This window comes from Indicator indicator, chromosome 12 (assembly GCF_027791375.1).
Source record: "Indicator indicator isolate 239-I01 chromosome 12, UM_Iind_1.1, whole genome shotgun sequence".
Classification (NCBI taxonomy): domain Eukaryota; kingdom Metazoa; phylum Chordata; class Aves; order Piciformes; family Indicatoridae; genus Indicator; species Indicator indicator.
Window position 1 is genome coordinate 23885046 of NC_072021.1, and position 16473 is coordinate 23901518.

The 16473-nt window shown below is 49.0% G+C and overlaps 1 protein-coding gene across 1 annotated transcript in view; it reads right to left on the minus strand.

Annotated features, from left to right (window-relative positions):
- Window positions 1-16473, minus strand: part of ZC3H3 (zinc finger CCCH-type containing 3) — a 164720-nt gene that overhangs the window by 87185 nt on the left and 61062 nt on the right. Inside the window, exon 5 of the mRNA XM_054385407.1 lies at window positions 5937-6078. Coding sequence (XP_054241382.1) covers window positions 5937-6078 — 142 coding nt within the window. The remainder of the gene's footprint in view (window positions 1-5936; window positions 6079-16473) is intronic.

A 16473-nucleotide genomic window follows, 5' to 3' on the forward strand; every position in this document is an offset into this window, starting at 1 on the left:
GCCAAGAAGGCCAGTGGTCACTGGGGTGCATGAAGAAGAGTGTGGCCAGCAGGTCAAGGGAGGTTCTCCTCCCCCTTTACTCTGCATTAGTGAGGCCACATCTGGAGCACTGTGTCCAGTTCCGGGCTCCCCAGTTCATGAGGGATATGGAGCTACTAGAGAGTGTCCAGCAGAAGCTATGAGGGTGATGGACTGGAACATCTGTCTGATGAGGAAAGGCTGAGAGACCTGGGGCTGTTTAGCCTGGAGAACTGAAGACTGAGAGGAGATCTTATTAATGTTTATAAAGATCTGAAGGATAGGTACCAAGCAGGAGCACCCAGGGCAGGTCCCAGAGGAACGCATCCAGATGGGTCAACAAAAGTCTCCCCAGCTTCTCTGGGCAGCCTGATCCAGTGGTCCTCACAGTAAAGAAGTTTTTCCTCATGTTGAGGTGCAACTTCCTGGTTTCCAGTTTGTGTCCATCATTCCTCATCCTATCACAGGGCAGCACTGAAAAGAGACTGGGCCCCTAATATCCAGCCCTTTACACTGGATATTAGCAAAAATTTCTTTACTGAAAGAGTGGTCAGGCAGTGGAACAGGCTGCCCAGGGAGGTGGTGGAGTCACCACCCCTGGAGGTGTTCAAAACACTTGCAGACATGGCACTTTGGGACATGGTTTAATGGCCATGGCAGTGTTGGGCTGACAGGAGGACTCAATGATCTTGGAGGTCTTTTCCAACAGAAACTATTCTATGATTCTATGAATCCAGGGCTCCATCATCCTTACAGTAAAGAAGTTTTTCCTCATGTTGAGGTGGAACTTCTTGTCTTCCAGTTTGTGTCCACTGCCCCACATCCTATCACAGGGCACGACTGAAGATACTGGCCCCTTCTTCCTGACACCCACCCATCCCTACTCCTCCATGACCTCTCCCAGTGGTGAGAAGCTGCCTGAGGGCAGGACACCCCCTTGACAAGTTCTAAAGCGATGACCAATGTCAAGAGGAGCAAACTAAATTGAAGGCAAAGCAAATCACAGCTCGTCTGAGCCACACTCTGGCAAAAGCAGAGAGAGATAAGGGGGAGGAGTGAAAAGAGGAGAATCAATAAATCTTCAGCTCATTCACAATGATCTGGAGCTCTTATTAAGTAAATTAATTTAAGTTAATTTAACTCGATCATGACTCCCGATCACAGTGATTTAGTGAGGGGGAAATTGCATTAGGAAAGGCCACCCTCACTAGATAGAAGAAGGGAAGAAAATTAGATCCACTTAGCAAGGTGAATTAATATGGAAATAGCAGGTGTAAATTTCACCTTATCAAGAGAGGCAAAATTATCTTCATAAATTTGGGAGGAACGGCCCCCAAGCTGCTTATAAATCTCTTTAAAACAAAAATATTGCCCCAAAAAAAGGGGAAGAAAAATTAATTTCAAATATACTTCCACCTAAAGCCTCCCAAGAAAAGTCAGCAGTAGGATGAAGTTTAATGCAACCTGGCAAGAAAGGGGAGGAGACAACTCATCACCACAGGACTGGCAATTCCAAACCTGCAGTGACACTCTCTGTCACTCATTACCCAAAGCCACACCCCCTTTCATCTTGGTTGATGATCTGGGGGAGTTTGGCTAACAGACACCCAAAAAGAGAGAAGTGATCTCCCAGACATCTTTTTTCATGATTTGGGAGTTTGCTGGCAGTGAAGGTAATGTTCTGGTTGCCCCAGTAAGGTTTCTTGACTGATAAACACCCAAAAAGAGAGGGGGGATCTCAATGTGCTGGCCACACTCCTCTTGATACACCCCAGGAGACCACTGGCATTTTTGGCCACAAGGGCACACTGCTGGCTCATGGTCATCCTGCTGCCCACCTGGATTCATAGATTCACAGAAAAGGTTGGGTTGGAAGGGATCTTAAAGATCACCTAGTTCCAACCCCCTCACCATAGGCAGGGACACCTTCCACTAGACCACGTTATCCACGACCTCATCCAACCTGACCCTGAACACCACCAGGGAGGGAGGCATCCACAAGTCCCTGGGCAACCTCTTCCCAGGTCCTTGTCCCCAGAGCTGCTCTCCAACAGACCAGCCCCCAGCCTGTACTGATCCATGGGGTTGTTCTTCCCCAGATGCCAGGACTTTACACTTGCATGTTGATGAGGGACAGCTGGAGTTGCACATCAGCAGGAAGTGTTGCACATCAGCAATTGGAGCTTTAGGAGTGACCAGAACCGGAGTCAGCATTAGCCCAACACAGCAGGAGAGAAAACAGGAGATTAAAAAGCCACCAGAAACAAATCTTCATTTGCAGGGCACTGTAATTAGCAGCAGCAAATGAGGAACCTCTAAGAAGCCAAACAATGGAAGATTTTCCTGCAACCCATTTGAGCCTTCACAATGTGAAAGCCTCTCTGTGAAAAAATTAACAATAACCTTGTTTAAAAAGCGGCTTTTGGGGCCAAATAGGACTCAGAAGAATTAATGATTTGATGCTCTGAGCTTTCTGGATGAGGGAATTGAGTGCACCCTCTGTAAGTTTCCAGATGACACTAAATGGGGTGGGAGTGTTGAGCTGGTTTAGGGTTGCAAGGCTCTGCAAAGGGATCTGGCCAGGCTGGATTGATGGGCTGAGGTTCAACAAAGGGGATGAGGTTCAACAAGGCCAAGTGTTGGGTGCTGCACTTGGATCACAACAACCCCATGAAGGCTCCAAGCTGGGGGCAGAGTGGCTGGAGACTGCCCAGTGGAAAAGGACAGCCAGCTGAACATGACCCACTATGTGCCCAGGTGGTCGAGAAGGCCACCAGCATTCTGACCTGCATCAGCAGTAGCATGGCAAACATGACCAGGGAAGTGATTGTGCCCCTGGACTGGGCACTGGTGAGGCCACACCTGGAATCCCAGGTTCAGTTTTGCACCCCTCACTCTAAGAAGGACATTGAGGTGCCTAAGCAGCAGCAGAGAAGGGCAAGAAAGCTGATGAAAGGTCTGGAGAACAAGCCTTGTGAGGAGCAGCTGAGGGACCTGGGTTTGTTTAGTTTGGAGAAGAGGAGGCTGAGGGAAGATCTCGCTCCTCTCTACAAATCCCTGAAAAGAGGTTGGAGCGAAGTGGTCTCTTCTCCTGAGGAGCAAGTGATAGAAAGAGAGGAAATGGCCTGAAATTGTGCCAGGGAAGGTTTAGGTTGGACATTAGGAACACTTTCTTTCCTGAAAGAGCAGTCAGGCATTGAACAGGTTGCCCAGGGAGGTGGTGGAGTCACCATCCCTGGAGGGGTTCAGGTGGACATGGCACCTAGGAACACGGTTTAGTGGCTGTGGTGGTGTTAGGTTGGACATTGGACTTAAAAGTCTCTTCCAAATGAAACAATTCTCTGGTTCTATCACAGCAGTGAGCAAGCAAAAGCATTGATGAGCAGGGAAGATGCAGAAACATCTCCTTGATTCAGTGAAATCTTAGGATGAAGGAGCAAAAAAAAGAAGATGGGATTTGTTTGTGGTGAGAGAGATCCAAGAAGTTGGCCCCAAGGGTGTGCAAATGGAAGTGGCACCTACAAGCAGAGCAGTAATTGGACTGGAGGAGGCAAACAAACTGCTTTTGGAGGGGAGTAAAAGGAGCTGTGTGGATCTCAGGACATGATGTGCAGGTGGGAAGACACCAAAGGCAAAAGTAGAAGGTGATGAAAAAGGAGAAGGTGGGAAAGGTTAAGACTGACCACAAAAAATGTGGGTGGAAATCAGACACTAGCCCAAAAGGGTCCAACAGTCTCCACAGGAGAAGCAGCACTTTGAAACTGAGGCCAGTATAGAACATGAGATGAGGAGTTTCTCAACCAAGACAAAATAAGAGCCTGAATTTGCTATTTTAAAACATGATTTAATATCTCTTTTAATTCTCTCTGTTCACATGCTGCTTGGAATCATCACCCTGAAGACTTTCCAAAGCCTTCAGACACCAACATCTGTGAAACTCAAAGTCAAAATTCACTTAGGACAGGGAGAAAATCAGGCAGAGTCAGGCTATAAAAATAATCACCATAAACTTGGTCTCTCCAGGGCACCCACTATCAAAGCCACCAACCCTTGGGGCACGGCTGGAGGAAATAACCTTTTGAAGAAACCACCTGAACCAAGGCACCATAGGAAGAGCTGATGGTGAGGACAGCACCATATCATCCCCCAGCTCCTCAGGGCTGCTATGCTGGAATAAGTAATAGAATGAGCAAGCCCAGAGTCAGCCAGAGAAGGCTTCTCCTGGCCCAAAATACTGCCAGGGACAGTGGGAAACCAGCATCTGACAGGGAGGAGAAGACATTCTCAAACTAAGAATAGCCAAAATCTGGGTTAGAAACAAACCCATCAGTTCTAACAGGCCCTTTTTTTAGAGTATCAATTACCCTAACAAGCTTTCTGCTAATCAAGTTCCAGACTTTGTCATGGCCTCTATAAGGTCATGGAACCATGGAGTGGTTTGTGTTGAAAGGGATCTTTAAAGATCATCTAGTCCAACCTCCCTGCCACAGGCAGGAACGTCTTCAACTACAGCAGGTTGCTCAGAGCCCCAGAGGACCTGACCTGGAATAGTTCCAGGGATGGACATCTACAACTGCTCTGGGCACCCTGGGCCAGGGCCTCACCATCCTCACAGTGAAGAATGTCTTCCTCACAACTGATCTAAATCTCCCTCTGTTAGTTTCAAACCACCACTCCTTTTCCTGTCACCTCATCGAGAGTCCCTCCCCAGCTTTCCTGGAGCCCCCTTTAACTACTGAAAGGCCACAACAAGGTCTCCAAGAAGCCTTCTCCCAGCTGAACAACCCCAACTCTCTCATCCTGGTCTCACAGCAGAGGGCTTTCAGCCCTCACAGCATTTTGTAGCCTCCTCTAGCTCAAGCCACTTCACCATGTCCGTGTCTCTCCTGTGTTGAGGACTCCAAAGCTGAACCCAGCACTGCAGGTGGGGTCTCAGAAGTAACATCTCCACCAGGCAAGGTGGCTGCAGACTGCTTGTAGATAGAATACAGACACCAGCACAGTGGAGTTAGGAAGACTCAAACTCAAAGGTATGGCACCATCCATTGGTGACACCTTCAGATGGGTGCTGCACACCTACAAGGCCAGGCTGATGTTCCCCTTGTCCAGATAACAACCCATAAAGAAGCAAGTTTGGACCTGCACCTACGTCCTGGTGTAGGTTTGGGGCATCTACCTTCAAGACCTTTCCAAAAAGCTCCTCCAGAGCACCACAGGTGCACAATGATGTCATAAAGCAGAGGGAAGGTCTGGCCTCATTAACAGCTTGACCATCCAGTACCTGAAAGCCAGGAAGGGACATTTTACTAGGACTTGTGATAGGACAAGGGCCAACGGCTTTGACTTGGAAGAGGGGAGACTTAGACTGGAGATTAGAAAGAAAATTCCTCACACAGTGAGTGTGGTGAGACACTGGAACAGGCTGCCCAGGGAGGTTGTGGATGACCTGTCCCTGGAGGTGTTGAAGGCCAGGCTGGACGAGGCCTTGAGCAACCTGATCTAGTGGAAGGTATCCCTGCCAATGCCAGGGGGGTTGGAACTAGGTGATCTTCAAGGTCCTTTCCAACCCAAACCATTCAATGAATCTATGAATCCCTAATTAAGAAGCCACCTCTATCCCTACAATGTTGAGCTTCCTCAGGTCTGCGGTAGCCCTGTGTGGGATTACTCATCTTCTTTACAGCTTCACGAAGACAATTCATTCAACCAGGGAGTAAATACCACGCCACCAGCTGCAGTAAGCTCTTGGCTGCCTCGGGTTAACGTGATTACTAACAGGATTTTACACTTTAAGTCAATAAACCCTGAGCAGAAGAACCTAAACAAGGAGAAAAATTAAGCAACAAACACAGAGCCAACGTGGGAGCTCCCTCAGCTCCTGCCTCCCCCCCAGCTGGATTGAGGGATGGAAGAATTACCTGGGTGACAAAGGGATCCTCGTCTTCCAGGTGGAAACAGGGCTGCTGAAGGATGATAAAGCTGGAGACACCACATTCTTCTTCACTATCCTGTAGCGTGTCTTTATCACCCTGGGGCTCCTGATGAAGTTCAGGTTGGCTCCTAGGAGAAAGCAAATGGGAAAAAAAGGGCTTGAAATAGGATCCTGGAGGTACTCGAGGGCACCCTGGAGGTGTTCAAGGCCAGGCTGGATGAGAACCTTGAGCAACCAGGTCTAGTAGAGGGTGTCCCTGCCAGTGCCAAGGGGTTGGAACTAGATGATCTTCAAGGTCCCTTCGGATCCAAACTATTCTATGAATATGAAGGGATCTCACCAGTGTAGGTCCTACACCCAACTCTTTAGCACCTGCAAAAGGGGTGGAAAAAAAAATGGGGTGCATTGGGCACCTCCTCATGTTTAGGTGGAACCTTCTGGGTTTCAGTTTGTGCTCACTGCTCCTTGTCCTGTCACTGGGCACCACTGACAAGAGTCTGAACCCAGCCTCTTGCCCCCCACCCTTTAGCTCTTGCTGAGCATTGAGAAGATCCCCTCTCAGGCTGCTCTTTTCCAAGCTAAACAGCCCCAGGTCTCTCAGCCTTTCCTCCTCACAGTATTTCCCTGTCTCTCTAGAACTGGGGAGCCCAGAACTGGACCCAGTTATGTGGCCTAACCAGAGCAGAGTAGAGGGGGAGAAGTGATTTGGATCACACCTGGACATTATGATCCTGGGCAGCATGCTCTCAGTGACTCTGCTTTAGCAGGGGGGGTGGACTGGATGATCTCCAAAGGTCCTTTCCTCCCACTACCATGCTGGGATTGTGGAATTCTGTGACCAGTGGCTTTAGTTTCAAACACGGAGTATCTTCCCTCTTCTGCATTCCCAAGTAAGCTGGTGTCTAGTGTTGGGTCCAGAAGAATCCAGCAGCAGGAATTTCCACTCCCAGACTCAACCAGATAATTACCACTTCTGATGGGGAGGAGAAAAGCAGCCTGCGCCACAACAGATAAATCACTGGAATTGTTCTTAATGAAGATGATGATCACAAGGCTCTGTGATACTCCACGGTAAGACAAATGTTCACTGAGCACAGAGTGTCTGGAGGGATCCACAGCCTTCAACAGCACCTCTACAGCCCCAAGTAGACTCCTGACATCCCACAAATGATCTCTTTTCTACAGCTGCAATCCAATTTGGATGCTGTTGGATGTCAAGAGCCCAGCCAGCAATAACGTGACACTGTGCTTGCCTACAACGCAACATGTGGGACCTCCAATCCCTCCTTGCATCACAGAATGATTAAAGTGGGAAACGACCTCTAAGATCATCAAGGCCAACCTCCTACCCAACACCACCATGTATGAAGACAGATCCTCACACCAAAGTGTTAAGAGACTCCAATATGGGACCTCTGCTTCATTAACCATCAAAATTATGCCTCCATGCAAATTATTTCCTGTGGAGTTGCAGTAAGCAAGTTTTGATGATGCTCTCCAGACCAGGAGGCTGCTCACAACCATCAAGCACCTATAAAAGCAGCGGTGCCCAGTGAACACCCATAAAACCAGCAGAGCCCAGTGAGCAACCATAAAACCAGCAGTGCTGCAAAGCACATACAAAGTAGGGGTGACTTAAGTTAACTCACCCTCCCTGGAGGTGTTGAAGGCCAGGCTGCACAGGACCTTGAGCAACTGGTCTGGTGGGAAGCGTCCCTGTCCATTGCAGGGGGTTGGACCTAGATCATCTTCAAGGTCCCTTCCAACCTAAACCTAAACCATTCTAGGATTCTGTGATTCTATGCACTGGTAAATGTTGAACAAACTTAAAGAGCTTCTGGAAACTTGAAATCAAGTCCTATCATCTCTCATCCTCACCATGCTTCCTAATCAAGGGTCTGTTCCTAGCTTTCCTGTATCCCTCCACCTTTATGTATCAAAAGGCCACCAGAAGGTCTCCCTAGAGCCTTCTCTTCTCCAGGATGAACAACTCCAACTCTTTCAGTATCACAGCAGAGTCGTTCCAGCCCTCAGATTATCTTTGTGTCCCCCTCTGGTCCTGCTCCAACAGGTCATAGAATCACAGAACCACAGCATGGTAGGGGTTGGAAGTGACCTGTGAAGACCTTCTTCACTGAAGATGTGTTTCCTAATATCCAACCTAAACCTTCCCTGGCACAACTTCAGGACATTTCCTCTTGTTCTATTACTTGATAGTAGAGAGAAGAGACCCAAAGCAGCTCTTTCCCACCAGGAATGGAATGAGAGCCACAACCTCACATCCTTCCCTGAGAGCAACAAGCAGGAGCTGACCCTTTCCCTCCGCCGCTCCACCCACACACAATTATTAAGCTGGGAATTCACTGACTACATAATGAACATGATTATTTTTTTGCCCTCACCCAAGCTCTAGCTGCCACTAATCAACCCAGAACCTCATCAAACTCCTGCCTGACAACATCTCCCCCTGCTTCACTCTCACACAAGACATCGAGGTCCCAAATTATCATGGCTTGTTGATGTGTCCCCCCTCCTTTCCTTACCCAAACAAGCTGGCACCTGGTAAACTCTATTCGCCAGTGGTAATTGGATGGTGTATTCTTCTGAAAGCCTGGGAGATGTGGGGGCTCCAGCATTAACCACCTCCTGAAAGAGCTTTCTGCGAGGAGCTGGCAGCTTTCTATTATGACTTTGCTAGCCGAGGGGTTTTGTGTAGCTAATCATGTTATTTAGATAGGAAGGTTGGTTTAATTCCCTTCATTACAGCCTCCCAAGGTTGTAATTTTTGTTGGGTTGGTTGTTTTTTTTTTTTTCCCCTCCCTCTCCTCTCCTCATGATGTATTCCCTGTGGCACATTTCACTCAACTCAAACACTTTGCTGCTTTTATTACAAACAATACCCTGGCGTCCCCCCTGTTATCAGCCAGCCGCACACACGCCGAGCTCCTCGCCGAGATCCAGAGGTCACTTCTAATGACTAATCGATCTCATTAGCTTGCCTAATTAAAAACTTTACTACTGCAATGGAAGACAAACTGCAACACACACACACACACACACAAAAAAAACCCCACACCAACCCCAAACTGCTGCCATCATCTCTGAATGGGGATATGAGCTCCATTTATCAGCCCGCGCCCAGCGCCATGCAGGGAACACTGCTGAGCTTGGAGCTTGCACACAGGCACTGCATCGCCTGCTGGGAAGGGAACAGAAGATCAGAGAACTGTTTGGGTTGGGAAAGACCTCAAGATCATCAAGTCCACCATAATCTAACATCTCTGGTACACAACTCTTAGACCATGTCATAGAACCATGGAATCATAGAACTGTTTTGGTTGGAAAAGACCTCTAAGATTATTGAGTCCAATCATTGACCTAACACCACTACAGCTATGAAAACAAGTCCCAGACTGCCACAGCCACACACTTTTCAAACACCTCCAAAGATGGGGACACCACTACTGCCCCAGGCAGCCTGGTCCAGTGCCCAATGATCCTTCTGGTGAAGGAATTGTTCCTCGTGTCCAACCTAAACCTCCCCTGGTGCAAATTGAGGCCATTTTCCCTTGTCCTATCACTTCTTCCTTAGGAGAAGAGACTGACCCCCACCTGGCTCCAACCTCCTTTCAGGGAGTTGCAGAGAGGCAGAAGGCCTCTCCTCAGTCTCTTCTTTTCCAGGGTGAACAACTTCAGCTCCTCATAGGATTTATGTTCAAGACCTCCCACCAGCTTTGTTGCACCTCAATGTCCTTTCAGTAGTGAGAGGCAATGGAACCTGCTCACACCCATCATGCTTATGGGAAAATCCTGGTGCAAACTCCAGCACCGACCTTGGGTGGGCAATCTGCTGCCAAAACCTCTTGTCACAACAATCCAAGCACCAGGATTTGGGAGTCAGTAGCACACAAAGCCTTTAGGAACAGGGTTGAAGGAAACGTGGTTATAAGGATCCTTACCTCTGCTCTTATGTTGTTGTGAGAGGTACCAGGAACAGACCTCCAGGGAGAGCTGAAGCAGGGAGAGCAAAACCAGGAGTGTCTCCTGGGAATATACCTCTGGCTAAAGATGAGCAAGTGTGTCCCCAGATGGCCAAGAAGGCCACCAGTATTCTGGCTTGGATCAACAAGAGTGTGGCCAGCAGGGATTCTCTCCCAGGACTGGGCACTGGTAAGGCCACACCTCAAATCCTGGGTTCAGTTTTGAGCTAAGGGCAATCAGTAGATGAGCAGAAGATGTCACCAGTATGTTGTAACTCCTGATAGAGGCTCTGATGATAGCAGAGCTTTAACACACACTCACAAGCCAAAGCAGCTCCAAGAAGATGAATCCCACCAACACCCTCAAGATGGGATTTGCCCCAGGCCTGGCAGCAACAATTCAGCAAACCCCACCGTTAGGTGTGCCTCAGCTCCCAGCATGCAGCTGCCTCTCATCTATTCCCCAAAGCCAACCCACGATGCACCAGCAGGAAAATCACCCACATGAGGTGATGCTCTGTGACAGCACAGGACCAAATTTCCCTCTCTACAGGGAAAGTCATCTCTGGCCACAGATCACTTGGATGCCAGCTTACCTCGGTGTCCCTGCACAGCCAGAGCTGAGGAGCATCCTTGTTTGTGAGCACACTTCTAAAACATTGGGAATCAGAGAATCGTGGAATGGGTTGGGTTGGAAGAGCCCTTCAAATGTCATGCATCCAACCCCCCTGCAGTCAGCAGGGACACCTGCACCTAGAGCAGCTTGCTCAGAGTCACAAACAAACCTGGAATGGTTCCAGGGATAGGGCATCTACCACCTACCTGGGCAACTTGGGCCAGGGTCTCACCACCCTCACAGTGAAGAATTTCTTCCCTCTCTTCCGTCTAAATCTCCCTCTGTTAGTTGCAAACCATCAGCCCTTGTCCTGTCACAACAGGCCCTGCTCAAAAGTCTCTCCTCAGCTTTCCTGTACTCCTGAAAGGCTACAAGAAGGTGTCTTGGAGCCTTCTCCAAGCTGAACAACCCCAACTCTCTCAGCCTGGCCTCACAGCAGAGAGCTTCCAGCCCTCCCATCACTGCTGTGGCCTCCTCTGTCCCCACTCCAACGGGTCAATGTCTCTCCTGTGCGGAGGATTCCAGAGCTGGCCCCAGCACTGCAGGTGAGGTCTCTGTGGAGCAGAACAGAGTGACAGAACCCCCTCCCTCCACCTGCTGGCTAGAGGTCACTTCCAACCCCATCATGCTGAGATTCTGTGATCTACAACCTCATCCCATAAATTCACCACCCTCATTGTATAAACCTGAATAAAGTTCCCTCACAGCTCCTACATCCAAAAGCAACCGATCATGGTGTTTCCCATCACAGCAGGAGCCACCTGCAAGATCTCAGCCCTCAGGCAGGTGGCTCTGATGCATTTTATTCTGGCTATCAACTTGGCCAGGTCCCTGGAGTTAACAAAAAGCTTTGGCTGAGTGTGATGCCATCAGGGATGCAATGTGGAAGCAGACACCAGCATTATAGGATGGATCATCACCCAGCACGTTCAATCTGCTCCCACAGAATGGCACAGCAAGAGGTTAATGATATTGCTGCTGGAAGCAGCTTCCAGAAGGACCATCCTTGGGTTGAAGAGGAGAATTTAATTTTCCACACTCATTCCCTTCCGAGCTCTTTGAAGAGCAACAGATATTTATACTAGCATGGAAACGATGGGTTATGATCATCAGCTGCTGCCTAATAGCAAATAAATCCAATTGATCAAAAGTCTTCTACCTGTGACCTCCAGTGAAGCTGCTGGAATATTCACAGAGGACAAGAGAAGCTCCAGATTTGGAACTGAAACATTTTAAAGGCTTCCAAACCCAAGGTGATATTTCAATTGGAAACATTTGGGGAATTAAAGCAAATCAGCTTTGCTAATTCCTTTCCATGGCACGGATGATGAGGTAACCCATCACGGACCATGCACCATGTGGTGGCACTGGGTGGAGATCAACTGTGAGGAACTACCCATTTGAGCAGGCAAAGGTGTTAAAATGACAGAACCACAGAATCATAAAATCATGGAATCATAGAATCACAAAATTATCAAATCATAGAATTCTTTCTCTTGGAAAAGACCTCTAAGGTCATCAAGTCCAAATGTTAAACCAACACCACCTTGGCCACTAAATCATGTCCCAAAGTGCCATGTCCACATGTTTCTACATCACCACCAGGGATGGCAACTCCACCACCTCCCTGTTGGGGAAGCCTGTTCCAAAGCTTAACCACTCTTTCAGGAAAGAAATATTTCCTAATATGTGACCTAAACCACCCCTGGTGCAACCCGAGGCCATTTTCTCTTGTTCTATGACCTGATACTAGGGAGAAGAAACTGACCCCAACCTGCCTTCAATCTCCTTTCCAGGAGTTGTAAAGAACCAGGTCTCCCCTCAGCCTCTTCTTCTCCAGACTGAACAACCCCAAGTCCCTCAGCTGCTCCTCACCAGACCTGTTCTCCAAACCCTTCCCCAGCTTTGTTGCCCTTCTCTGGACATGCTCCAGCCCCTCAAAGTTCTTCTTGGAGTGAGAGGCCCAAATCCTCACACACCACCCAAATCAATGGTGTGTGTCTGGGTATGGACCAAGACTCCCAGGTTTAAGCCAAAACAACAGGACTTCTGTAAGCTGGAAATACAGAGCGCGAGCAATGGGGGAAAACATCACCCAGCTTCAAGGAAAAAAATAAGTGGAGGGAGAGGACTTAGTGGGCACCACTGACAAGAGTCTGGCCCCAGCCTCTTGTCCCCCATTTAGCTCTTGCTGAGCACTGATCAGATCCCCTCTCAGGCTGCTCTCCAGGCTCAACAGCTCCAGGGCTCTCAGCCTTTCCTCCTCACAGAGATACTCCAGGCCCCTCAGCATCTCAGAGACTTCACTGGACTCTCCCCAGCAGTTCCCTGTCTCTCTTGAACTGGGGAGGCCAGAACTGGACTGAGGACTCCAGATGTGGCCTCACCAGGCCAGGGTAGAGGGGAAGGAGAACCTCCCTCAACCTGCTGGCCACACTCTTTTTCATGCAACCCACCATTCGTCTTTAGGGCACAAGGGCATATTGCTGTCCTATGGATAACTTACTGTCCACCAAGACTCCAAGGTCTCCTTTGCTAGAGAGATTCCAAACCCAGCTGGCCATTGTGATTCTGGGCAAGCTGCTGTGGGTGCCCTTGCTTTGGCAGGGGGGTTGGACTGGGTGATCTCCAGAGGTGTCTTCCAGCCCCCTCCATTCTACGATTATCTAACCACCACAGGAGCAGATGAGCCTGCTGAGGCTGGGGAGACACCACCTTTATCCAGCTCTCCACTGGGACCAGCAAGAGGTGGTCACGGTTCATGTGCTAAACACACTTTTGCCAGCTAAAGAGCCTGAATGGGTCTCTGGAGCTTTGGACCTTGTTCAAACACAACCCTTATTATTATAACAGAAGAGGGTGGTGGGCTTTCTTTTGTCTTCTCCCCCCGCTTCCATCCATGAATGATTATTAATGTTCTTCCAGGAGCTGGGTCCATTTCTCTAAATGAGAGCAGGATGGCAGGAGGAAGGCTGATAAATGTCCTCCTCCCCCCACCAGCCTCGCGGCAGGAGCTGCCAGGGGTTCTGGTTCTAACAAGCTGCAGATGGAAGACGACTGGAATAACAAAGTATGAATTTTTATGAGTCTAATAAATCACTCCACTTTTCCTGCTCTTCATCGTTTGCAGCACTTCAGACACAACGAGGAGGGGAAAAAAACCCCACCCCACTTCTAATCAAAGGGGTTCAGGGATCTCCTGTTAACGTCTCGTGGTGGTGGTGGCACGGAGAGAGGTGGCTCTGCAGTGGGAAGCAGGCTGGAAGTCAATTTGCATTTGGGTTTTAGATTCACAGATTCACAGAATGGTTTGGGTTGGAAGGGACCTTGAAGATCATCTACACGATGTGCATGCCACCTGAAGTACTGCCTCCAGTTCTGGTGCCCCAGCATAAGAAGGACATTGAACTGCTGGAGCAGGTCCAGAGGAGAGCCACAAAGATGATCAGAGGGTTGGATCACTCCCTAGAAGTGTTCAAGGCCAGGTTGGATGAGGCCTTGAGCAACCTGGTCTAGTGGAGGGTGTCCCTCACAATGCCAAGGGTAGAACCAGATGATATCTAAAGTCCCTTCCAACTTAAACCATTCCATGAATCTAGTTCCACCCCCCTGCCATGGATTCAGGATTGACTTCATTCTTATTAACCATTTAACAAGGAGGAATTGGGGACCTCAACCCAAGAGGAGTATGACGACAACAATCTCCATCCCGTTATGCCAATGACAACTTCCATCCAACCATGCCAATAACTACCTCCATCCCACCACGCTGACATCAAGCTTCTATCCCACCATGCCAAGTACAAATTTCTATCCCACCTTGCCAACAGCAACCTCCATCCCACCACAGCCAGGGAAAGCTTTCATTCGGCCATGCTGATGACAACCTCCATTCCATCACACAAAGCATACAGAATCACAGAACAGTAGGGTTGGAAGAGACGTCTGGCGATCATGCAGTCCAACCCCCCTGCCAAGACAGGTTCACCTAGAGAGCACACAAAGCAGCCACTTCCCAAGCCTTGATGCTTCAACTTAAGCCATTCTGTGATCACAGAATCATAAAATGGCTTAGGTTGGAAGGGACCTTAGAGAGCATCTACTCCAATGTCCATGCCATGGGCTGGAATGCCTCTCAACTACGCTTGAGTACTCAAGGCCTCATTCAATCTGGCCTTGAACACTGCCAGGGAGGAGGCATCCACAACCCCTCCAGCAACCTATTCCAGAGTCTCACCACTCTTGTAACAAAGAACTTCTTCCTAAGACCCAGTCTAAACCTGCTCTCCCTCAGCTTGAAACCATTCCCCTTGTCCTGTTGCTAGACACCTTTATGAGAAGACCCTCTCCAGCCTTCCTGTAGAATCCCTTCAGGTATTGGAAGGCAGCTACAAGGTCCCCCCAGAGTCTTCTTTTCTCCAGTCTGAACAAGCCCAGCTTCCCCAGTCTATCCTGGGAGAGGTGCTCCAGCCCTTGGATTATCTTTTTGGCCCTCCTTTGGACTCATTCCAACACCTCTGTGTCCTTCTTATGAACTGGATGCAGTGTTCAAGGCAGGATCTCAGAGCAGAATATAAAGTATGACTCCAGGATCTACTTCCCCAAGGAACAGAGAACTCAGGGGGGTAACCTGTTGTTTCCATCACCTTCACCCTGCTCCAGCCTTTAATCCATTCGCTCTGGGTGTTTTTTTTTCCTCGCCCAGCTTTTCATTTACCTCTCCAGCAGAGCCCTGAATCAAGGAGGGAATCCATCTTTGACAAACATTTACCGATTATCAAATCACAACTGCAGCCTCAGACAGGGGCCATAAGTCACCTGAAGCAGCCGCCCGTGTTGTGGAGGCTGAAGAGTTTGGGCAGCTCCTCCGTGACAAATCACTGCTGTCAAGGCCGCGTGTTCCCCGGCGCTCCCAGCCCGTGTTCTCCGTTGTTCCACGCTACCTTGGCGGTTAATGACAACACTGTCAAGACTAAGACGAAGCCTCTCGCACCGCCGACTGTCAAAGGCCTATTAGAGGGAAGATTGAGACCCTCCTCTTCTGAAACTCACTCAAGCAACACAACCCGCCAGGTTTTATAATTATGGAAGGGGAGCCATCGATCGCCCACTGACACCCAACCTAGCCCTACCAAATGGGAGTAGTTTGCTGCCTGACACTTGCTATAGATTATTGGGGGGGGAGGGGGGTCAGGGAGTGGGTTTTTTCTTCTCCCACCCCCCCCTCAGCACCACTTTTTTTATACATCACTCTACAAAGCCCAGAATCATTGAATTCTTTTGGTTGGAAAAGACCTCTAGGATCATCACCTCCAATCATTGGCCCAACACCAGCATGGCCATTAAACCATGTCCCAAAGTGCCATCTCTATGTGTTTTTTGAGCATGTCCAGGGATGAGGACTCCACCACCTCCCTGGGCGGCCTGTTCCAATGCCTGACCACGTCTGACAGGCATAGAATCATTAAGGTTGGAAAAGACCTCCAAGATCATCAGCTCCAACCAACAACCCAACACTACCATGGCTGCTAAACCATGACCCAAAGTGCAGTGTCTACACATATTTGAACACATCCATGGATGGGGACTCCACCACCTCCCTGGGCAGCCTGTTCCAATGCCTGACCACTCTTTCAGGAAAGAAACTTTTCCTAATGTCCAACCTAAACCTCCTTTGGTGCAACTTGAGGGACAAGGAGGAAGAAGATCACTGCTGCTTTAAAATGCCCTTATTTGCTTGGAGCAGCAACAAGATCCATTAAAGTTGCTATAAATAAGAATTTTCACAGCCTAAGCTAGGCAGGAGCATCAGAGCATGTGGTTATTTGCTTGGATTGCCCATCTGGGTGATACAGTTGGGTGAGTTTGGCACCCATCCACCTCTTCCACCTCCCCAAAGACCCCAAAGATGAAGCCATCTGTGCTAA